Source organism: Colossoma macropomum, unplaced genomic scaffold, assembly GCF_904425465.1.
Source record: "Colossoma macropomum unplaced genomic scaffold, Colossoma_macropomum, whole genome shotgun sequence".
In the NCBI taxonomy this organism is placed as follows: domain Eukaryota; kingdom Metazoa; phylum Chordata; class Actinopteri; order Characiformes; family Serrasalmidae; genus Colossoma; species Colossoma macropomum.
This window is the reverse complement of record NW_023494801.1, coordinates 1974889-2001185: the sequence shown is the minus strand read 5'-3', so window position 1 is coordinate 2001185 and position 26297 is coordinate 1974889. Positions and strand designations below refer to the sequence as shown.

General features: G+C 41.4%; 1 protein-coding gene across 1 annotated transcript in view; it reads right to left on the bottom strand.

Annotated features, from left to right (window-relative positions):
• The window catches only part of grin2aa (glutamate receptor, ionotropic, N-methyl D-aspartate 2A, a), a 265381-nt gene that overhangs the window by 103025 nt on the left and 136059 nt on the right, over positions 1-26297 (bottom strand). The window contains exon 3 of the mRNA XM_036590374.1: positions 18881-19473. Within this exon, the coding sequence (XP_036446267.1) occupies positions 18881-19473 (593 nt within the window). The remainder of the gene's footprint in view (positions 1-18880; positions 19474-26297) is intronic.

Here is a 26297-nt window from a genome sequence, read left to right as displayed (position 1 = left end):
CTGAGCTCTATTCTCCACCAGAGGGCAGTGAAGTGCGTCTGAGCCTCCATGAGCGTCGCCAATGGCGACGGTGGCAAGGAAAAACTCCCCAAGAGCAAGAGGAAGAAACCTTGAGAGGAACCACAGTCCTATTCAGTTCAAATCAAATTCATTCAATCAAATTATTTTAATTCTCTATACTTTTCTTTTTAAACACTGCATGCATCCAGTGTGTGGTGCCCAGCAGGGGTATTAATTGAATAGTTTTCAACTAACTAACTAACATGTCCATCCCTGGAACACCCCATCAGATATGCATAAAAGCCAATATAACATTCTACATAAGATAATTTGGCACTGTTTTATGAAACCATTCGAAACCATTAACCTTCTACTGCACAACGTGCCTCTAGGCAACAAACCCATTTTCCTCACTTTACACTAGCAATATACACATTTAACGACGATGACAGGGTTAATAATAAAGGGAAGAGTTTGAGTAAGTTAATAAAAAACATGTATTTGGTCACAGTATCTCTTAGTGGACACTTTTAAACCTCTTTTTTGACATTCAATCATTTTTTTTTGTTATGAGAATTTGCAGACGTCTCTTTGTTGCCTTGAAGCAACACTGTAGGGCAGTGGAATGGATTCAGCCAGTCATATGCCAGATCTCACCGTTTCAGGAAACACGACTTTATGTAATTTCTTCTCCTTGTCGCACAATGTTGCCTCAGGGCTACGTACCCCAAAAGGACCCCTGCACACATTATTATTTAAAATGTTTTTGAATTTAATAATCAGGTTGATTTTATGCTATAAAAATGATTTTTTGAATTACTCTCATACTGCATGCAGTAGAGGGTTAAAATAATAAGAGGTTGCAAAATAGTGCGCTTTAAAATATCTGACTCAAAAACCTGTCTGTAAATTCTGAATTCCTTGAATGTCATGTGGCGCAACCGACAAGAAAGGACGAGTTTAAGAATGAGTTGGCAGGACATTGCATTATAAAGAAGACCTACAAAGTGCATTGCTGCGGTCAGTAGCCTTTTTTACAAATATTGAAAAAGTGGTCATTCTGTGTCATGCCTGGGCTGGTCAGCTGGTGCGACCACAAAAATCTATGTGTTATTATTATAATAATGTTTATTTATTTTTTTAAAAAAGCATGTCTAATCTTGAGTTTAAGGACAAAGGTTTATACAAGTGTCCAAGTACTAAGACTAGTTTATGACAGTTTACTAGTTTATTTTCAGTTTTATTAATGTGTGGTTGCGCCACTTGACATTTCTAAGGCCACAAAAACCTTTTTAAAAATGTATTTGAAACAAATATCAACACACTGAACAGATTCTTGAAGATACTGTAATGATCAGCATAGCCTCACAGGCCCAGTCCCATTTCACCCCTCGCCCCTACCACTCAGCCCTTAGCCCTCTGTTTTGCGTGTTCACGTGGTAGTGTGTCCTGATTCTTGTTGAGATAGAGGGGTAGAGTGAAGTGTTAGAGCTACAAGACCCTCCAAACAGAGGTTTTTCAGAGACTCCAAACAGAGAGTTATGAGAAAAAAAAGAAAAACAGCAAGATGGAGAACAAGAGACCAAAGAAACCCACAAATGTGAGAATTTTCTCTGTTAAAAAATTACAATAACCATCATATCATCTTAGTTTAATGCCACCAGAACATAACTGCTGCACCATTTAAGGTGGAACGGGAAAATTCGAACAAGAATCTGGAGAATATCTGACTTCAGCTTCATATCACTGAAGAATTAGGGGTGGGTGATAATAAATAATTGCCCCCCTCTTTGAAGGCATATGATGCCCTAAATGTAACTAAAGCCCAGCAGTGAGGAGCTGAACTTTACCCTCCTCTGCTGTCACTGCAGACTGGCAGGGTCGCCTACAGAGCAGCGCTGGTAGCTGTTAATGAAGTGATGCTCTTTTTATTTGAGGGTCCCATTTCAGAGGGAAGATCTCAACCACTACCCTGTAACTCAGTTCTAAGGGGTTAGGGTGTCACTCAAAAACAAGGGGTAGGGGTAAAAATAAGAAATGGGACTGGGCCATAAACAATCCCTTTAATCAGGCTCCTGTTTGCTGTGTGCTCTACACCCTGTGGGGAGAAAGCACATGTAGTGAAATTTAGCAGTTAGCTGAGGGAGGTCTCCATGCATGCTTGCACTGTGCATTCTGGGCGATGGAGTGAGGATAAATCAAGGCCTCCTTCATTAGCCGGTTCCACCAGGAGCCGTGACATGAAGCGAGGCAGGCCGTCCCCCATGCCCCATACACAGAGTTTCTGTAATTAGTGCTAAAGAATATCTCCTCATTCGGTTCATTTGCTAAAAGCCACATACATCATCAGTGCACTTGACTGAATTGATAATTAAGCCTCCCAATGATATGCAAGCACTGCAGAACAGAGAAGGCCCTCACTGTGCCAGGCCAGAACACCCATGTTGTAACCAGTGATGGGTCCAGTTTTAGAGGGGTGGGGGGGGGCATATAAAATTTACACTGTTTATGTAAAATAAGTCAAATATTAGATAACAAAGATAAACCCTTTTAATATGTATAAAAATGTTATATGTAAATATTTATAGTATTATATATGTAAAAGGGTCATTCTACATAAACGGCCATTTTTGTGTCCCTAGTGTTTACAGATATATTACACTTATAAAAAAAACATGTTAGGGTTACAATTTATTTATATTTTACAATAAACAAATTAGTTATTTTAACAATTACACCTTCGTCAGCCTCAATTTAGCAATATTGGTTTTTAAATCAATCATATAGAATTCCAGGCACCACAGAAGAGCTCGACCCCACAGCCATGTGTGAAGGCTGAGGCCATATTTTGAGGTAAAAAACATGTTTTTCTGCAATTTTAACTACAATAATCTATACATGACTATGGAACATATAAATTAAATGACAAAGAAAACAAATGCCAAATAAATATTATAGAATATATAATGAAAGTCCCCAGGAGTCGTGTCACTGGTGTTACCGTGTAACAAAAATCTCTTATTTTGAAATAAAAGCCACACTGATGACATCACTTGACCTCCTTTTACCTGTTTTCTGAGGATCTATGAAGAAAAGCCCATGGTGAGTCCACTGTGTCTTTCAGTTATCAGAGATTTTCTCATTTAGCTCATGATTTCATATGAAGCTTTTAGCTGAAGTCACTGGTGTGACCGACTTTATTCTTAAGTTGTGATAAAATAGAATACAAATGGATTAAATTCCATATTTTAGTGGATATTCCATGATTGACGACATGTGGTTTGATGCTCCGTAGCAGCCATTCAGTAAAATGCATTGTTCATTAAAATGTCTCTGGTGTTCCCTTTATTATGAGTAACACCAATGAGGATCGGTAACACCAGTGACTCCTAAGGAGAGAGAGAAAAGTGGGCGTTTCTGTAGAATGACCCAAAAACATATTAAAAAGTAAAAAACAAATAAAAAACAAGTTCATACATCCGTTTTTTAAAATAAATAAACATTATTATAATTTGAACACATGCTCATATACTGCTGAAACCTGATTATGATCGATTATCGAGTGCGCGTGAATGAACTCGCTGATAAAAATCACAAAAGATCATTTACTCTTTTTGTAAGAAGCTACAGGCACTTTTCTGTCTCTACACTCGTAAAAAAGATGGTCCTTCAGGGGTTCTTTAGTAAAGCAAAAGGTTCTTTATAGAACCATGAACACTTAAAGAGCCCATTGCATGATTAAAGGGTTCTTTGCAGAATGAAAGGGTCCTTAGGAATGTGCTGTAGATGGTTCTATATAGAACCTTTTTTGACCCAAAAGTTTTCTTCTATTGTTGCGATGTCAAGCTTGTAACAATAGAAGAACCTTGTTGGGTGCTATATAGAACCCTATGCAAAAAGGTTCCATCTAGAAACATCTACAGCACATTCTCCATCAATCTGAAGAACACTTTCATGATGCAAAGAACCCTTTAATCAAGCAAAGGGTTCTTTGAGTGTTCACGGGTTCTATATAAAATATTCTTTTTATTAAAGAACGCTTGAAGAAAAATCTTTTTAAGTGTGTGGAGATGTTGAAATTTGGTGGATGTCCACATAATTATGATTTTTTTTAACACAATGTATTTCAGTAGCTCTTTCGTCTGCTTGTTTTACACTGACAGGTGCGTATTCAGTAATTATTTACTGAATTTTGAGTGACCAGTTTTCCAGTTTTGAGACACATCTTCGCGAACCCATCTGACAACAACATGATGAAACCTGAGGACATCATGATGCCACTTTCAGACACACTGACTGAAATTGAAATGTGGGCATAAAGTTCAGTTTTGTAATTTGTGCACAAACAGTAAAACTGTACTGTAACTTTCAGACATAAATAATGTTCTCGCTGAACTTTTGGGGGATTTCAACTTGCAGAAAACACTGTTCTCCTGCTCAATCACTGTTTTTTGATTATTACATCTACAATACACAGCATTTTTCTGCATCTGGGTGAGTGCTTATTATAAGAACTGCAACTAATAATTATGTGGCCAAAGGTATGTGGACACACCTTCAAATTAGTAGATTTGGTTATTTTACCAACACTCATTGCTAACAGGTGCACAAAATCAAGCACACCGCCATGTAATCTCCATAGACGAACACTGGCAGTAGAATGAGTTGGAGGAGAAATAATGGGCAGTTTTTCAGGGTTTGGGCCCCTTAGGTCCACGGAAGGGAAATCTTAATGTACAATCACATTCCAGAGAATTGTTTGCTCCAAATGTGGCTAAAGCCTGTTATGACCATTAAACTTTAGCTGGACATCCCATTCCAAAACCATGGGCATTAATCTGGAATTGCCCCCCTTTGCAGCTATAACAGTCTCCACTCTTCTATGAATGCTTTCCTCAGGATTTTGAAGTGAGTCTGTGGGAATTTCTGCCCATTCAGTCCAAAGAGTATCTGTGAGGTCAGACACTGATGTTGGACGAGAGGCCTGGCTCACAATCTCCGTTCCAGTTCATCCCAAAGGTGGTCAGTGGGGTTGAGGTCAGGGGCTCTGTGCAGGCCACTGGAGTTCCTCCACACCAAACTGGTCACTCCATGTCTTTATGGAGCTGCTTTGTGCACAGGGGCTCAGTCATGCTGGAACAGGAAAGGCTCTTCCCCAAACTGCTGCATCAAAGCTGGAAGCAGATAACTGTGTAAAATGTCTTTGTGCTGCAGCATCAACATCACCCTTCACTGGAACTGAGGGGCCCAAACCCTGAACAACAGCCCAGCCCATCATCCCTCCTCCACCAAACTGTACTGTTATGAATTCCAGTAGGTAACGTTCTCCTGACATCCACCAAACCCAGATTCATCATCAGACTGACAGATAGAGAAGCTGGTTCATCACTCCAGAGAACACGTTTCCACTGCTCCAGAGTCCAGTGGTGGCGCTTTACACCCCTCCAGCCGACGGTTGGCATTGTGCATAGTGATCTTAGGCTTGTGTACAGCTGCTCAGCCATGATAACCCATTTCTGGAAGCTCCCGACCGCAGTTTTTGTGCTGATGTTGCTTCCAGAGGCAGTACAGGTAACAGAGGGTAGGTGATTTTCACACACTTCAGCACTCAGTCCATGAGTTTGCGTGGTCTCCCGCTTCGTGGCTGAGCTGTTGTTGCTCTGAGCGGCTTCCGTTTCACAATAACAGCACTTAAAGTTGACAGGGGCAGATCTAGCAGGGCAGAAATTTCACAAACTGACTTGTGGCAGAGGTGGCATCCTATGACAGTGTCGTATTTAAAGTCACTGAGCTCATCAGTGCGACCCATCCTACTGCCAGTGTTTGTGTGTGGAGACTACAAGGCTATGTGCTTGATTTTACTCACCTGTTAGTAATGGGTGTGGCTGAAACACCTGAACTCAAGAATTAGGAGGGGTGTCCACATACTTTAGACCATGTATATATGGTTTAAACTTGACTACATTGGTAGCTGAGCTGAGCATGTGTTAGACTCACGGGATGGAGCGTTATCAGAGCGATCTTAGAGCCAAGAGACCCTAAATCACAAGTCTCACACCACTTAGCTTCCCTTCCTCTCCCCAGTTTGTGTGGCAACAATTTTAGTAACCCGAATGAGGCACTACGAGCACCTTTCGCAGCCACATCAAGGCACACTTTCTGGCAATCTGTGCACTGCAGAAGTATTTCTTTCTCCTGCAGAACGGTGCTGCACTGCACCCAACCACAGCTGCAGCCTGAGTGCACATCGTATCCCTGCACTACTGAGAGCTCGGATCCAAAGTGGGCCAAGGCAAGCCTGCTTACGCTCCCCAACAGGCAATATGGGCCTAACAGCGTGCGTGAGTGAGTGAGGGCTGTTAGTTAGAGTGTTCTCTTCTCCCTGGAGGACAGATTCAGGTCAATTAAAGTCCTTCCAGCCTGAAGTTCTTAAAACAAAAACACCAGCCCAACATGCTGGCTTTTGTCAGCCCTGCATAACCGATGCCTTCCTCCACTCTCTGCTCACATGCCTGCACGTCCATTTCCGCTGTTTATGCCTCGGTTCCTCCACCGTCACCTGCTCTTTGGAGCTAATCCTTCCACTGCTCTGTCAAAGGGACACGACTCCAGCATTACTGTAAGTGCACCACACCGTTCTGCATGAGCCTCTCTTACTGTATGCAATACTGTATATATTTAGATGTGCTGTGTTTGCCTCACTACCTTAAGCAGAGGAGATAACATGCTCTGTTACGATATGAAGTCATGTCCAAAAGTATCCAGACAGCCCTTCTAACAGAGCATTGCTGACACATTCAGTGTCCAGAGGGGTATAAAGCCCCCCAGCATTGAGCTGTGGAGCAGTGGAACTGTATTCTCTGGAGTGATGGAGCTCCATCCAATACCTTTGGAATGAGTTGGAGTGATCCAGAACTGATCATCCAACATCAGTACCTGACCTCACTAATGCTCAATCAGATCCTCACAGCAATGTCCTACATCTAGTGTAAAGCCTTCCCAGGAGAGTAGAGGCTGTAAAGGAGGACGAACTCACTATAAATACACTTCATTTCAGGAGAAAGTGTGGTGAGAAGGCGTCTACAAACTCAAAGAGTCCTGTTCTGATGTTTGAGTTTTCCCAAAGAACGTCCCAAAGAGCTCCTCTCATATTTATAATATGATTTTCAGTCCTTCAGGCAAGAGAGAACATCAGCAGTGCCACTACAGACACATACAGACACATACATACACGCATTCATAAGCAAAAGGCTGCATTCATAAGCATCACAATATACAGCACTGTGCAAAAGTCAAGGCGTCTGAGTAAATGATACATAAAGCTGTTTATCTGGGCAGGAAATGTCTGTTCAAAAAAGCACAAACATCAAAATAAATACAAACAAACAAACACATAAACAATCCATTGTGATTGTTTTGTCTGTGTTAACTTTGCCATTCACAGCACTCTCCTCAAGAAAGTCCAGCATATACACTCTTAAAAAAGATGGTTCTTCAAGGGTTCTTTAGTAAAGAAAATGGTTCTGTCACAAAGAACTCAAAGAACCCTTGGCATGATTAAAGAGTTCTTAGCATTGTGAAAGCGTTCTTCAGATTGATGGAGAATGTGCTGTAGATGGTTCTATGCAGAATCTTTTTGAAAAGGATTCTATGTAGCACCAAAAGGGGTTCTTCTACTGTAACATGCCTGACATCGTAACAATAGATGAAACCTTTTTGTTGCTACATAGAACCCTTTTCAAAAAGGTCCTATATAGAAGCATATGCAACACATTCTCCATCAGTCTGAAGAACCCTTTCACGATGCTAAGAACCCTTTAATCATGCAAATGGTTGAGTGTTCATGGTTCTATATAGAACCATTATCTTTACTAAAGAACCGTTGAAGAACCATCTTTTTTAAGAGTGTACAGTTACCATCCGATATCTACTTCATCCAATCAATCCTTCATTAAAGCTGCACTGTGTAAGTTTTGGGGATTTGGAGACCTCTTTGGTGGAAATGTGTAATTGCATGCGATGCATGAAGAACACTTTATAGTGTGGGTGTCGCTTTGAGTGGATAAATCTGATGATTTAAAGAGAACTCAAAGAGAACTCTGTCAAAACTTGGTGAAGGACGCGTCGTCCGAGGATGTGAGTGAATTATCTACGATGGTCACCGTCGGTTTAATGTTGATTTTGAGATCTTTTGAGGCCTAAACATCGAGTTAGACCTTCTTTTTGAGCCAATATGTAAAGAGGTGCAATGTGGTCTGAAAATTCCAGCCAAACCTGACCTGACAGTCACCACAACATCTGACAAAATCTGATTATCTGATTAGTTCCAGGTCTGAAAAAATGGGTTTGTTAAAAAGGAAAAAGAATGCAAAACAAAATCTCCAAGGCGAGCAGCCACTGCATGGACTCTGCAGTTTTAGTGGCCAAAATGTGAAATGTTGTGGCCAGGGGCACCGGGCAGTGGGCACTGTTGACCCCTGGAGACCCCTGCTCCATACTAAATGATACTAAGTTGTAAACAGCAGTGGGTTCAGCATGATTGGCTCATTCTTGGCCTGGTGTTCATGTGTGCGGGTGCTGTGTGCTGTGCGGCGGTGCTGTATGACATTATGGAGAGCCACAGCAGTCCAGAGGGGAGCCTGAGCTATTTAAACTCTGCTCCCCACACAGCTCGGCGCTCGTCTGGCCTGGCCTGTCCAGCTCTAATGCAGTGTGACCACAGCCATATGACAAAGCTCCAGCATTCCTGCAGGGGACGCGGCGACAATATGAAGAAAAAAAGTCAACCCCCGGGGAGGCTGGGGGATATTTCAGGCCTTGGACGAAGATGATGTCGCCAATGATGTCATCACTGACCTCCCCATAACAAAATTTCCTGTCATCTTCGGTAGGTAAAGTTCAGACGTCCTGTATTCAGCCGTTACGAGAAGCATAAGTCATCTCGGCTATTTTTCGGGGAGAAAAGGTCACTGTAATAGTGGCCGATGTTGTAGACTCCCTGGTGGTGCTGGACCGCTTTGGAAAACAGAACTCATATCACTGTCCTCTCTTCAGCAGAGCTTAAAGGAACACTGCAGCGCTTTTCTACCTAGTCTTTATCTGCTGTATCTGTCGCATATAGTTAATAGGCTTCAATTATAACTGGTTTTAGAGAGTAGTCTCCTTTTTTCATTACCAGCCATTTAATAATGGGCCTCCTAACAACCACCTGGAAGACCTGGTCGACCCCAAAACTGCCTCCATCAGATAAACAGCACTTAAAGCTTTCATCTCTGAGAGAGAGGAGAAAATCAAGCTGCATCAGATCTGAAAACATCCACAGGTGTTTCTGTCCATCCTTCCACTGTGAGAAGACGACTCAGCGCTGTGGATCTGAAAGGATGTGTAGCTGATCAAGAAGAGCCTCACTGAGAAAAGGAGACGGACACATCAAACAAAGAAGCTGAACAATGGACTGACCACCCCAGAGTCCAGACCTCAACACCACTGAATGTGTTTGATTACTTCAGAAAATGATCAACCAGCTTCTAAGACTGAACTTTGGAGGTGTGTCTGCAGATTCTTTGAGGAGCTGAAACTGTGAATCTGTGTGACTCAGAGACCAATGACAGGTGGTCTCTGACTATTGCACAGTACTGCACATAAAGGAAAGTGAGTCAAAGTTATCGTCCATATTAATAGACTGTGTACTCCTGATGTAGAGGACAGATATTAGGTTGAAAAACATTAGATTTAGTCAATATTTCAAACTGATATTTATACTGAACTCCAAAAGAGCAGAATGTTAGGTGATGCTGGGTTACAGAACTAACACATCTGCATTTTGTTCATTTTTCTGCATTTGTAACCTTCAGAAATTAATGTTATATGTCTCTGTATATGCTAATCCACATATATTCAGTCCCAATTTCTACAGTATATAAATGTTTATGTATTGGCATCGTATAAAAAGTGCCGGATATCGGCATTCCTACTTTAAACGCCCTTTATTCCTGGAATCTATGAGTCTAAAGACCGCGGCTGACAGGCAGCCCACTGGCCCCCACAGCACTGGGACAGGACTGGGCAGTGACTCGCCCTGCCTCTCCCCCTGTTGACAGGTAATTTCAGTATTCGTCACTGATATATGGGGGCTAAATTTTTTGCTAAGGTCCGCTTTTCACCCGTGTTGAGATGAGAGTCATAAATCTGTCATAAAAGAAAATTCTGCTCGGGGACGGCATATTTCACCCCGACTTCTGACGCCCCATTTTAACAAGAACATGAAATGCAGCCTGTTGTCCACTCGCCCTTTTCTCCGGTTTCCCTCTGAAACAACATGTTCCGGCGGATGTGTTTACTGTACTGCGCTTCTGGCTGCAAATTGCTAAAGACAAAACAATTAGGTGAGGAGACGCCTGCAGTGATGAGCAGAGAATCTGCGTCATTTCCAGGCGATACTGAAAATAACAAAGGAGATTTCATTAGAAACTCAATAGTCACTCATTCGTTTTAATTTAAAATTCATTTTAATGTGATACTTTTAGGGAAATGTGATCTTCAAGCCAGGCCAGGCCAGATCATATATGTTGTTACACTTGGGTTAATAATATGAGGTAAATATAACTAAACTACATTACGTTATTAATATATCTGTTACCTTAGGCTTGTTTATATAAAACACACTGCTATGATTTTAGGTCTTTCGGTTAGTGATTAATCACAGACGGTTATCTGTTGAAAGAATTTGCCAAAATTTGCATCTCTAGTAGTGATAAATAACAGTGCAGGACAAACTTGGCTGCAGTGTAAAGACAGATATACCAACAGTAACTAAGGGGCTTCTGCAAATGATCAATAACAGAGGAGTAGGGCTGAGCTTTATGGCTATATTTATCATTACTGTGATAAATAACATCACAATATGTCACAATATTGTCTTCTTGTGAATATTGTGAATATTATCAGTACTTAAAAAACACTTCCTTGCATGTTTGATTACAAAGGGAGTGTAATTAGTCTAATTTAATGGGATGTGATGCAGCACAGTATGTGAAAAATTCAAAAAGTCATAGTTTTCTATGGTATATTTTTAATGTGGCGCTACTTTGTCTGTTCCAACTAATCAGATTGTCACGTTTCCAGATTCGTCTGTTCTATTTGTCTGATCTTTCTGTTCTCACTGACTTTCAGGACTCCATTTCCCATGATCCCAGTGTTCAAAATGCCATAGACACATCCCAGCAGTTAAACATGTTTGAGAGGATCATGGATTAATGACTATTTAGAGTTTTAAACATACATAAACTCAACTGTGCCTTCAACTCAGCTCATTAAACAAGTGAGTGACTTTTCAGCATTTTCTTTGTTTACTTGCTGTATTTTCTTCTTTTGTGCTCTCAGTTTTCATTGGCTGTTACAGGAGTCTGCTCAGATTGAGTCGTTGACCAGTTTACACTAGATTTCACTAAGAGTTGGGTCAAAAACATCAAATGTTTAATAAACTCTGACTGCTCTGAAACGCGACCGGGAGGCTGTAAATCTGAGTCCGCGCCCCTCAAACACAACTCTCTCTCCAGCTGTCGACTCTAAATGACCCAAAAATCTGCAGACTAGAGCCGACCAGCTCAGACTCAGCCAGACAGAGAATCGGGGCTAAAATCAGGGTAAAAGTCGTGTAGAGTAACCCCAGCTTTACTTGTGTTACCTGTTTTAACACTTTACACTTTTGTGTCTTTTAACACATTTTGAGTTAAAAGTTTTTTTTAACATATAGAATTTGTTTCTGAAATTTTTGGAGGAAGTAGATATTGAGTCGGCACCTTGATATTCCACCTGTGAATGTGCTGAATACATAAATTATTTATTTTTATTTACTCTTTTTACTTATTATTATCAGCAGCATTGTTATTATTACTAGAGATGCACCAGCACTACTTTTTTCCCTTCCGATACCGATACCTGATCCTCTAGCATCAGCAAGAAACAGAGTACTGATACTGATACTAACTCTATCTAACCTAACTCACCTATAAGTCCTGATATAGATAGATAGATAGATAGATAGATAGATATTTTATTGATCCTGAAGGAAATTTAGCATCCAGTAGCAGTCACACAACACAGGACAGTAGTAAGGATGCAAACAATATAACAGGAAGAATAAATATAAAAAAAATCCTATCTACAGATAGAAAAATAAACAGTTGTACAGTTACATTTTTAATTGGATGGCCAGATGGTATTTACTTGTTGGATTATATTTAATAGATACTTAAGAAAACCTATTTTTGTTTATTTGCTGTATATATTTAGTATTTACTATTAAGTAATTAGTAATAAGAACCGTGTTTAACAACTTAAGTAAATGTAAAATGTCTTTATTGTGTAAACAGTTATACACAGAGCTGAACAGTGTTCAGATAAACCTGTGGTGTTTACACATCAACACAGCAGCTTCTCTGGCTCAAAAACGGAGCTGGATGTTGTTTCACATCCAGATTTCTCAAGTCATCAGACTCATACGTGCATCTGCTGAGTGATACAGCTGACCAGCATGCACCGCAGGCGGAGCTAGTGAACGCACAGCGCCAGCTAGTGGGCTGCTAAAGGCTAAATCAAGCCTAAATGCTATCACTACGCCGAGAGTCTGGCGGTTCCTCCAGCTCTCTCAACAACATTAACTCAGACTGTAAGTGACCACACAGCGACAGACTAGTGATACAGAAAGAAGCAGCTCAGCCGTTCAGGTAAGCGGCTCTGTTAGCGCGTTCTTCACACCAAAAACTGCCGTTACAGATTCTGCGTTGACATTTTTGCTGCTGCCTTTCGTCCCACACCGCCGACGTGGTGTTGGCATTGTGTCTACTGCCGCGCATACATGTGTCAGAAATTGCTTTGTGATATATGTTATATGTTATAGATGTTTATGATATATGTATTGTTTTCCCCATCACCAATACTGATATTGCGTTGCCAGTATCGGCGCTGGTACTGATACAGTATCGTATCAGTGCAACACTAATTATTATTATTCTATTTTTTTCTTTTAGTAATTTCAATTTAAAAGTGAATCACACTATGTTTCATGATTTTGCCTCTGGGACAATTGTACATTTTGCAATAATGTCATTCTGAGCTGACGTTTTATGTTATGAGATGGCGGGAAGTTTGGGGAAGGGTGAGATGTTCAGATGTAATGTGACTTGAATGTACAAATACTTTTATAAATATACGTTTAAAAAAGAATGTGCTGTTTTAAGAGTGCAGTATGTTAAACTGCTCTGCTTCAAAATGTACCATACTGTCCATATAGCCAAAGTTGGCTGAATGGGTGGGGGAAACAAACACAAACGCTTAGGTACATCAGAACAGGGTTGCTGCAGTTCTTCTCCATTTATGGGTGATTTCACTCAATAATCTGCTGCTTTCTGATTATACAGCAGCTCTGTCTTTTCCAGCCCCCCTTTTCTTCGCCGTGTATGATCGGCATTGACTCCATGATAAAAGCCCCCAGCCAGAACATGAATCCTCCCCTGCTTTGGCCGCGCCAGAGCCGTTCTCTGGCCGAGGCTTTGACCATCTGCGCCGATCTCGTGTGGATGATTGTGAGCCGGACACCTGCGCTGGAGCGAGGACCTCAGGCAGCTTCGCTCCGCTGTAAATGGGGCAATTCACTGTGCCCCCCCACCCCTCCGCTGGCAACCGTAGTGTTGGGGGCATATGGCTGAGGCAGGCTGCGGGCTGGCGGCGTGCGGCAGGAAGCTGCAGAGCGCTCGGGGTTCCTCCGGGGAGCAGAGACGAGCGCAGGACGAGCAGAACAAAGTACCGGGCTCATCAAGAGCTTTTTACATTTGGAGAGCTCTCCCAGCACATTAGCCAAGCTCATTCTCTGCCTCTCTCTCTCTCGCTGTCTCTCTCTCTCACTGCAGTATGAAACAGCTCAGTCTTAGTCTTTAGCTTCTTTAACGTCTAGCTTCCTCTGCAAAACTTTGTTTATATTTTTTTTACAGATATTTTTGAAAATGTTGCTTTTTGTTCTGTTTACAAAAAAAATTTGTTTTTGAAAATCTCAAAAATGACACGCATGGCCATGTCAGCCCAGTAGGGATGCATGATAACACCTATCACATCATATCTGTACTGGCATATATTTACTTAAACATATGATCAGCATCGGGGAGATGATTATATTTAGCCATGTTCACCTGCAGCGTGATAATCTGTTAATAATCCGACTATCAGCTCAATCAGAATAGAATGCATCCATGTAAACACCTCAGTCAGAACAGTCTAGTCTGATTGAGGCCATTCAGAATACAGTTTCTATCTGACGATCGAGGTGGGTAATCCTGTAAATAATCCGTTAAATAGGAGAATAATATCCGTGTAAACGCCTGTATCTGATTACATTCCCTATCGGAAAGTTTAAGTCCGTTCACGTCAAAGTGAAAGTTCATAACCTTCAACATGGTGGAGCAGAAACTGGTCTGCAGAGGAGATGAACCACTGGGAACCACTGCTGTAGCTGCCTGTGTGCGATATAGAACACTACAGACCACCCTCTCTCACTCTTTCTCCCTCCCTATCCGCTGCTCTCTCCCACTCTCGTCTTTTCTCTTATCTCTCACTCTGCCTCTCTGTCGTTCCCAGGATGCTCATTAAATGCGCCGCTGCTCTGTCGTCCCTCGTCAGTCGGGGGGGTATGGACGCTGCCACCGTCTCCTATAGTGCAGAAACACAGCTGCTGCACAACCGTCTCCACTCACTCCTCACACTGCTCTCTTTCACAGCTCCTAAAGCCCTGCAGACGCACTCACACCCATTTCTGCGACTCAGATATATACTTGTGAATGTAAATTGTGGAAGGTTTAACATGGAAGGTTTAAAGAGGAATTTCTGCATAATTAAATGGTTGAGATGTAAACAGAGTCGTTCAGAGTGGTTTGGTGTGAAACGCTCTGTTCTAGAGAAACTTAGAGTCAGAGCTGTTCACAGTGGTGGTGATAGGAACCAGACATCCACCTCTAAAAGCTCCCTCACAGAAAGTTCCTACATGAAATGGTTATGAATTCACTGCCTGATGACTGAGACACTGTTTATGATAGTTATGAGAACATTTTAGCCTTAAAATCCATTCATGGTGGAGGGATACATAAAATGCAGGGCGCTCTTAAAAAAGACGGTTCCTCAAGGGTTCTTTAGTAAAGACAATAGTTCTATATAGAACCACAAACAATCAAATAACCATTTGCATACTTAAAGGTTCTTTGCATGGTGAAATGTTCTTCAGATTAATTGAGAATGTGTTGTGGTTCTATATAGCACCAAAAAGCATTCTTCTACTGTTACAAGCTTGACGTCATGACAATAGCAGAACCCTTTTTGGTGATATATAGAACTGTGGCATGTGCCCGCCCCCCGGGCCATGACGATGACATCGTCGGGGCCCGGGGGGCGGGCACATGCCACAAGAACCCTTTTGAAAAAGGTTCTATACAGAACCATATACAGCATATTCTCTATCAATCTGAAGAACCATTTCACCATGCAAAGAACCATTTAATAATACAAATGAGTGTTCATGGTCCTATATAGAGAACCATTGTTTTTACTAAAGAACCCTAGAAGAACCATATTTTTTAGAGCATAGGAGTTAAAATCACAAAAAAGAGTACAAGTTTCAAATTGCAATAGTTACAGTTTTAATGATTACATAATTGACACTGTTGTCTATTTTATGTGGGGAAATTTAGCCTAAAATCATGGAGCTTGTAAACCACCTGTAGATGAATTAGACCAATCAAAAGCAAACAAATACACGTGTGTGCTGTGACATCACAACCACGACTAACTGGCATAAATAGCAGAGTTAAAGCCTCAAGCTAGAAAAGGATACGGTGGTGTCGTTGGCCAAAACACCAGGCTTGGACCTTCATTTACAGAACCACATTTTAACCCCTGTGTGGTGTTCAGGTCTGTGGGCCTCATTTTCAATGTTTACCAAAAGAAAAAATGATGCTTTATTATTATTCCAACCTCAGATTCTTGGCCTTTGATCATTTTCTGTGAAGAACATATAAAATAACCCATTTTCAGTGTCTTCACTCTGTTCACCCCCCACACATTTATATTACACATGTGGTGTTTGGTGAACCCGCGGGGAGTAAAAGTGTGGAGGTGCTGTGTCCTTCACTCTGTTCTCCTCCTACATGGCCTGCTGTTAGTGTGTGTGTGTGTGTGTGTGTGTGTGTGTGTGAGGGTGGACTACATGGACAGGCTGCTGACTGGCTACAGCTGCTAAATGAGAACCCTACGCTGGACACTTGTGATATTTTAAACATCTGGTATTTTTTACATAAACTGTTATGGCTGTGTTGATTTAAATAAACAATAATATGGTGGGTCCAGCAGACCACTGAGTAACACACACATCAACACCACACAAGGGTTAAATCACAGTCACGATATTGGGCAGAAAAATTGGAATTAGACATTTTCCCCATGTCGTTCAGCCCGAGGTGTGACCTCTGGTAAACAAATAAGGGATGTTCAAATGTCCATATGTTTGGAAAAACCATGTCCAGCCCTCCTAATAACGCACTCTCGTTACACTGGCCTCGACTCCCAGACGCTCCGCAGCATTAACAGCATGTAACTATGAATTCTGCATAAACTGAGTCTGCACCTCTCTCTCTCTCTCTCTCTCTCTCTCTCTGTCTCTCTCTCTGTCTCTCTCTCTCTCTCTCTCTCTCTCTCTGTCTCTCTCTCTCTCTCTCTCTCTCTCTCTCTCTGTCTGTCTGTCTCTCTCTCTCTCTCTCTCTCTGTCTCTCTCTCTGTCTCTCTCTCTCTCTCTCTCTCTCAGACCTCTTGGGTGGCGTTTTTATCTTTTTTTTCCACCTCACTGCCTCAATATTCTGTTTTCCACATAAATGCCTCTCTCGCCTCTGCAGCCACTTACTCATCTTGTCCGGGTGCAGGAGCAGACCAGACGCGAGCCAGACGGCGAGAAAACGCACAGCGAGTGCACAATGTATCGTTTGATAATTGCAAAATTAGCCTTAGCAATACTGATATCACAGATATGCAAATGCATATGCAAATAGGGAAAAGCATTAATATGGCCTAAAGACTTCGCAATGAGTAGCAATATAAGCATAATATGGTATTTTGTCTGTGACACATACTTGAGGGATGTAAAACCACACTGATGCATTGTGACACAGATCTATGCTTTACGCTGTACGCTGTTCATACGGCTACATGATGCCTGCATAAGCTTGTCATGACAGCTGACATAACCCTACATAAATGTTTATAAATGCTTGTTTTAATAGGCATCATCTGCCATAAAGACTACTTTAGCAAAATTTGATCAAAATTGGCAAATGCAACCTTTTTAGTGACTTAAAGCTTATTAAAATAAGCATGTATAAACATTTATGTAGGGTTATGTGAGTTATCATGAAAAGCTTATCCAGGTGTCATGTAGCCTTATGAAGAGCACCCTACAGCAAAGAGTTATCAAATTTATTATAATCAACTACAATAACATTCAGCAACTTTATTTAAAGGCTACTTTCATAGGGACTTCATAACACACGCATAAGCATTAAGTAATATATTTATAAAGCAGCACTTGAGTTTTTACAAGCAGCTTATGTCAGAAATCGCAAGATGATGTAAGATGTTTTTGAAGTAAGCGACACTGTAACTGACATAACTGACAATTCAAGAAACTCAAAAAACGCAGCCTGGTTGCTTTTTACATTATAAAATGATTTTCCCACAGTTTTGTGAATACTGACATACTCTGCTCATAAATACTAAATATCGCTTTATATTTTTTAGATACTTTATTCAGTGCTTACCGTCACTAACAGACAAAAACCTCTGCAAATTGTAAACTTTACTGGAAATTAAAAAAACATTTTTAACTTTCAATGCAAGTTATTGTGAAGAGATTTTGTTGTAGGCAATTCTGAGCCATTTATATCGGTCATTATGAAACTTTCACATAATATAAAAGGCAGCTGTTTTTTTCAAACTAAAAAATGAAAAATGATAAACACTGAATAACATATTTATAAAAAAGTAATCGAGTATTTACGAACAGCTTGTGTCAGTAATCACAAGATGACGATGTTTTAAAGTGACGTAATTGACATAACTGTCTATATCAAAAAACGTGATTACTAACTTTAAGTTTGTTTTTTTTTGTTACAGTTTTGTGAATACTGCCATACTCTGTAACTACACTTCTAAAAAAGACGGTTCTTCAAGGGTTCTTTAGTAAAGGCAATAGTTCTCTGCAACTGTTCATAAATACTCAAGCATCACTTAAAAATATATTTTTTAAATACATTATTCAATACTTGTCACCCCTAACAGACAAATACCTCTCCAAGATGGTAACTTTGCAGGAAATTAAAAAAAACATTTTTAACTTTCAATGCAAGTTAATGTGAAGAGATTTTATTGTAGGCAATTCTGAGCCATTTATATCGACTACCATGAAATTTTGACATAAATAAAAATAGCTGGTATTTTTAAATTACGCCAAAAAATGAAAAACGACAAAAATAGAGACAGTGACTGCATTCATGATATGTTATGCTGTGTGTTATGAGGTCAGTATGTAAGTAGCCTTCAAATGAAGTGTTACCAAGTGTCCTATAGCGTGCAGCTCTTTTTTGGCCAAAATAAAACTCTTATTGTTATTGTTATGTCTAATTATTATTCTCTGTACTCCTCTACAGTGCAAACAGCTCCTCCAGCCACATTTGAGTACTCAGTGTGTTTTTAAACTAAATCCTACCAAATCTGAGATGTCCTAATGCACAGAGGATAATAAAGCGCCAGGCCTTCACAGCCTGACCCCAGCACCCTCAGGTCCACTCACTTGTGCAGAGCGCTGGGCGGTAGTTTGGTCTTCTCCATTTGCCCGTAGCAGCTGGTCTTTGCTTCGGGAATGTCTCCGAACTCCTCCAGCATGGCCGACGCAGCCGTGGTTATAATCCCCAGCCCGTCCCGCACCCGCGCCTCCAGAGGGTAGTCCCAGTCGTCGTAGGAGACGGAGATCATTCCAGAAGGAAACTCCTCGGGTGTGACGTCCGGGTTGCCCGTGGTCAGGCTGGGTACGATCCAGATGTATCCGAAGCCCGTGAGCCCGAGGGAGCGCGCCTCGTCCAGGATGTAGGCCGCCTCGTCCTTGGAGCAGTAGAGCAGGATGACGGGCGACTGCACCTTCTTCAGCTGGATCTGGGTGCGCGAGTCGCCGTCCACCGCGTCCAAAGTGATGGTGTTCTGCAGGTCCCAGCCCACGAAGCTGTTGTCCACCGTGGTCTTCAGGATGGCGATGAAGTCCTGGTAGCCCGGGAACTTGCTCGTCACAATGGAGAAGACGTGCCAGTCGTACTCCTCCATGATGTTCAGCATCAGCAGCGCCTCCTGCTGGATGGAAGCACCGAACTGGAAGAACGTCGATTTCACGTCCTGTTCAGAAGATAAAGAGGAGAGAATTAGCACGCTAAGGCTAACGCTACAGGCTAACAAGCCAATCGAAACACAACATATGACTTCAATCCACAAAACGAAACGGCCTCTTGGAATAATGTTGCGTACTTGCTGATTACCACTTAGCTTAACTAGCTAGATGTCACACAGTTAAGAGAACGATCATGCTATCGTGGCGTCAGCAGTAGCTACTATTCTGCAGCGAGACGTGCTCTTTACTGAACCCGCAGCGAGAAAAGCACATACGGAAAACTGAACTCGCACGGGAGGTCATCACTAGCCACACACCTGACCCTGACAGTGACCCCCAAAACACAAAACCCACAGCCGCTCACGCTACAACACAAGTATTTAGTGTTGTATGACTTAAACTAATTCACATGACTTCAACAGACAATAACATTAACAACACAACAAGTCCCTTTATTGGAGGGCATGTGCTAGCATGAACCTTTGCCTGTGGCCATCTGCCCAGCCACACTTCCAGAGTCTCCCGGTGCCAGCGCCGGCCCGCAGCATGATGCCGCGCTGTTTTTCACAACAGCGTAGCTCAGTTTATCAGACTAAACATCATATTACAGCAGTTATATGCTCTTCCACCAGCCAATGTAGTACCAATATTTTTTTGCAGAACATTAGAAGGAAAAACACCACCATGGTTGGATTACCAACACATGTCAAATGGATTTAAATATATTTTTGGTATAATGACATAGGAAAAGAAACTGTAGACAAAGAAATAAAAAATTATTAATAGAAACACAAAACCGCAAGAGATGCTGGAAAAGTCCAGCCCCAGTGCTGCAATATTCAGATGAACTAGGACCGGTAGCAGCACACTACTGGTCACTTTGCCCAAATGCTTTTACAAAAAAAAAATCCAGCATTTAAATCTGGCAAGTTCTGACATGAACTTGGCCTGAATCTCAGAGAGTGAACCAGCAGTCTGCTGTAAAATGCAATTCCCACCTGTTTTAGAGCTTCTAACTCGAACTCTTGTTCTGATGGAACAGATTTCTTTGGAAATGCAAAACCAGAAGCGAACTTTCTTCTTCATACGTTAGCAACATTTTAACATTTATAAAAGTGTGTTTATTGTGTATAAATGCTGTGCGTTTATTGTGTCAGTTGTGCAGGACTGATATGAAGAAAGCTGCAGTTGTCTGTTTGCCATCTTTGCGGAGAGGTGTGAATAGTTTTTCACAGCAGGGGGTCTCACCTCGTTGCTCACCAGCAGCTCAACATTTCACACACACAGAGACAACAGAGTCCTAGTTCATCTGAGTTACAGGGGGAAATTATTTTGATTATTCTAATTAAAAGCATCCGAGTCGATTTCCACACTGCCAGCAGAATGACCACTAGGGGGCTCTGTTGAAATAGATTACTGGAGAGTTTCCACTGTAAATTTGCTTCAATTATTTACAGTGTAAAAATGATAAAAAGATGCAAATGTAAGCTAAATAACACATTGGGGATTATTTTATATAGTCAGAATGATCCTATATATGAAAATGAATCAGCTAATTATGTTGATAACGAGTGGAATAACCAATGCATTGCATACAACTTTATTATTTTGAACTGTATTTTCTAGCTGTTACCTTGCCATTAACTCTGGTCCTGGAGGGCCGGCATCCAGCACAATTTGTTGATTTACCTGCTCAAACACACCTGACTCAGCTCATCTGTTAGTTGCCAGGTGTAGTGGGTGTGTTGTGTACTGGACACCAGCCCTCCAGGCCTGGAGCTGCTTCGCCATGTAAAGCCAGCCTAACATGACAGATGAAGCATCCTAAAGATGGACAATCTTATCTCTGGGGTGTCAGCGAGAACAAAACACCCGCAGATACAAAGGCAATTATGCTGAATGATCATTCAAATGTTGTGAATCTCTCAGAATAGACTTAATGTCACAGACGGACAGATTGAACCAAAGCTAATGGCGTTCTTAATCAAATGCCACGGGACGAAAATGGAAAGTGATTCTGTGCTGAACGGTTCCTTTTGTCTAATTCTTTCGCTCTGAGATCTGCCGGATTTCCGCTGCTCTGAGGTTAACGTGGTCATTGTCTAATAATAATCACACCAGAGCGAGTCGCGGTGGACGAGGACACTCAGGTCGTCTGTATTTCCTGAACGTTTCCTCAGGTGTCGTCAGAGCCACTCGAGCTTCACAGGCTCCCTTTGAGACAGATTTTAAAGACTAGATCAGGGCAAAGAAGCAGGGCTTGATCAGTGTGTCGGCCAATGAAAAGGGCTGATGTTAATTTTAGTCAAGTTGGGAGTCATTTAAGGGTAAGTTTGAGTCGAGTTGGGAGTCATTTAAGGGTAAGTTCGAGTTGAGTCGCGAGTCATTTAAGGGCAACTCTAAATTGAGTTGGGAGTCATTTAAGAACGAGTCCAAATCAAGGCTGAAGTCATTAAAGGGTGAGTCTGAGTCGAGCTGTGAGTTACTTAAGGGTTAAGTCGGAGTCAAGTTGAGAGTCAGAGTAAAGTTGTGAGTCAATAAAGCATGAGTCTGAGTTGTGCTGCAAGTCACTTAGGGGTGAGTCAAAGTCGAGTCATTTAAGATTGAGCTCGAGTTAGGGCGAGTCTGAGTCCAGTTGTGAGTCATTTAAAGGTGAGCTAGAGTTGCGAGTCATTTAAAGGCAAATCCAAGTCGAGTTGCGAGTTGTTTAAGGGCTGAGTCTGAGTCAAGTTGCAAGTCAGAGTCAAGTTTTGAGTCCAAGTCGAGTTGTAAGTCACTTAGGGGCATGTCAGAGTCAAGCTGTGATTGATTTAAGGGTGAGCTTGAGTTCTGAGTCATTTAAGGGCGAGTCCAAGTTGTGTTGCAAGCCAAGTAAAAGTGAACCCAAGTTGCAAGTCAGTTTACATGTAGTCACTGACTCGAGTCCCCCTCTCTGTTATGTATGTGAAAAACTGTAACATAGATCAGCTGAAATTATCTAAATAAACCAGCCGATCGTGTTTTGGGAGTGAAAATCGCCCGATTCTGTTTTTGGCCAGGAAGAGCAGAACATCCACTCCTTCTGACTTGAGGCTTGAAAGCCAAATGTGTGCCAGGCTGCCAGTTATCTGTGGTTGTGTGGTCACATACACGGCACATGGTTGCTTTGGTTGCTTCTGATTGGTCTACAGGTGGTTCACAAGCTCTGTGTTTGTAGGTTAAAGGAGAATTTCACCATTTTTCCAAATTTCAGCACAGTTCTATAACTGATATGTAGGCAAAGTCATTCAGAGTCGTTTGGGGTGAAATAGTTCACTGTAGAGAAATTTACTGACTTACTTACCGAAACTTGTGGCGACAGTAACCAGGGGCAAGCTATTTTATTTACTAACCAAAACGACCAGTGAACCTCTACGCGTCTTCTGGGTTTTTATATGTAATGTTGATGATAGTAAAGTGATACATCAGATAAAATATGGGAGCTCATATCGACCGGTACATACCCCTCCAACAAAATAAATTTCATTATTTTATCCTCTCAAAACGACCATAAAACAGTGTCTCAGTCATCAGGCAGTGAATTCATAACCATTTCATGTAGTAACTTTCTGTGAGGGAGCTTTTAGAGGTGGACGTCTGGTTCCTATCACCACCATTGTGAACAGTTCTGACTCGCTAAGTTTATCTAGAACAGAGCGTTTCACACCAAACCACTCTGAACCACTCTGAACCACTCTGATTATGTGTTAACCAGTTAATTATGTAGATATTTTGAAAAATTGCTGAAGTTTCCCCTCTGTAAACTTGCTAATACAGCATTATTGATAATGTAGGCCTGCAGAGAGAGAGAGAGAGGGAGAGAGGGAGAGAGAGAGAGAGAGAGAGAGAGAGAGGAAGAGAGAAGAGAGAGGGAGAGAGAGCTGTAGGGAACATCATGCTCAGTCTGTACTGACAGTAATGTGTGTGCTGTGTTTTTGTTTTATTTTTGGAAAATCTTGTTTGATGTTTCCTGTCTCGTCCTCACACACACTCACACACACACACACTCACACACACACACACACACACACACACACACAGCTGAATAATCTGCCGTGACCATGGCATCATCACACACGCGCACAGCTCAATATGTTTAACGTCACGGCGGGAGGAACCGGCAGAACTGCTGACAGCTCACTCCGTTCTCTCGGCTCAGACTGGCATCTCGCAGCACATTCATTAAAAAGCCGCCTCTGTCAACTCATCATCTGTTTTGGCGCGTGATGTTTAATAAAATATAGCTGCTGTATTAGAGCCACTGATTGAGTGTTCCACGACACAGATGTTGATTAGCCAGCCAGCGGTTTGGTAATGAGAGCCGTTTCCTTCCCTTCCCTGTGAAAACAGCCGTGCTTTTAAAGGGGACAGTTCACCAGAGCATCCAAACAGACCCAATACTGAACAAGCTGAGGATCCTGCAAACATACTAAACATAAAAACTATAAGGTAATAAAGACAATACACTTTTATTTTTGATCAAATCTGCTTTCAATAGGACAGAACTGAGCAGACAACAAATAAATCTTCAACAACACAGAACAATCCACGATAATGATTTCTGTTTTTGTTGAGATAAACTGAGGTGATAATCTGAGACGATGTCGGCGCTGCAGAGATTTTAAATCTGTCCAGTGTTCTGTGAAGTAGTGACGGTATTTACATACGACGGTATTACGGCTGATGTTTTCACTGTTGAGCCGCTGTAGTTCGAACTGTTTGAAGATGTCTGTGCTGACAGCATGGTTTTAGTGACTGTTTCTAATTTTCTACAATTATGTGTAATAAAATTGTGTAAATTCCACATCTTTGAGTGTTTACATGCACTCAATAGTCTGATAACTGCAGAAAATCAGATTTTGTCAGTAATCAGATCAACATGTTTACATGCACTTGAGTAATCAGATAATGGGGAAACTCCAGGTCTACATGAGTCAGACAGTAATCAGATTTCTGCTTTACAACCAGCCAATAAACTCACAGAGGAAGACGTGACGTAAACATAACGTAAAACTCAAACTTCATACAGCAGCTATTATTTAAAAAACATCGCACCACTTTTCCTTAAATTATGAACTTACATCATCTAGAAGATGAAGAATATTTAAATCCTTTATTTCGTGTTTGGTTTCAGCGCCGCTCCAACAGCGTTTTGCAGCATCTCGCGACATCCACCGTCTGATCTCGCGCATGCTCAGACTGAGAAATCCGAAAGAAATCAGAGTAAGAGTTTACATGCACTGAGAAATCTGATTACTGAGCTAAAATCCAGCCTCTTTATCAGATTTCTTAATCAGATTTCTGGATCGGAGTATGGTGTTTACATGACCATTTGAATAATCGGACAACTGCAGAAATCCGATTATGATCGGATTATTGAGCGCAGTTTATGCACTCTTTGTTGTCCTATTTGTGTTCTTTTGTTTTTTTCTGCCTTTATTCCCTTTTGGCCAAAAGTGAAAGTGGCACTTTTTAAAAATTTCCAGCCAAAAATTTAATGCAGCCACAAAGTCAGCCAAAAGTGCATTATGGGATCACATCAAATGTAGTTTGATTTGATTAATGGACAAAAAAAAACAGAATAGGGTTAACTGGACAGTTAAAAGGAGGCCCTCCTCATCTGCTTTGTGCAGCGTTGGTAGTTTTTCCTTTTATCAGTTTTCTGAGCCACAACAAACAAAAAACAACTTCCTCAAAGCTAAAGTTTCTGTGAACAGCTGGTTTAACTATCCAGCTAACACTAACAGCTGTTTAAACAGCTGCTTCTAGAACAGGAAGAGCCAGACGTCAAAGACACTCTTAAAAAGATTCTTCAAATACTTCAAAAAAGGTTCTTAAAGGGTTTTTAGTAAAGGTTCTATATAAAACCATGAACACTCCATGCTTTGCATGGTGCAATGGTTCTTCAGATTAATGGCGAATGTGCTGTTTATGGTTTTATATAGCACCAAAAAGCGTTCTGCCACTGTTCCAAGCTTGACAACAACCTCTTTTTGCTGCTGTATAGAACCATAGACAACACATTCTCCATCAACCTGAAGAACCTTTTCATCATGCAAAGCATGCAAGCGGTTCTGTGAGTGTTCATGGTTCTATATAGAACCATTGTCTTTACTAAAAAACCCTTGAAGAACCATCTTTGTTAAGAGTGTCTAACTGTAACGACTACTCATATATTGATTTTCAGAGGGCTAATATACACGGAACAGATGACTGACAGCTGGAAACACTAAATGACAAAAATGCTACAAATATGCAAATATTTGTTATTTATATATGTAAATAACGCTTTACTTCATACAGCATGGACTATATGATGTATCAAAACAGACAAGCTGCTAATCTGCTAACTAGTGGAGTAACTGAATGTGTTGTGTGCAACTTCAACTGCTTTTGAATTGCTTTGTGGAAACTTAATTTCCATGCAACTTGCAACTAGTTGCAAGAACATTTCACAAAAGCCAGCCTGGAGAGATTCTCTGGACTCCTGCGCTCAGGTGTCACCTTGGAGTCCAGAATTTATGAGGGTGGACAGATTAACTGATGCAAATGCACCAAGAGAGACTTAATTTATTTTTCACTAGGCAACCTAGGAAAGAAATGAATTACTCTGAGAGTGATTACAGCGCTATCACAAATGCCAAATCGCCACCGATGCAGACCTTTGGTTCTCTTCGCTAATGACTTTTTTCTCAGCCTGTGTTTAGAACGGAGAGCTGAGAGTCCGTCGCTTTACACAACGGCGATTTAATGGAGCGCGGTTCTGTTTTAAAAAGGCCTCCTAAGTAAAACTGCGCCGCTCTTACATGTTCAC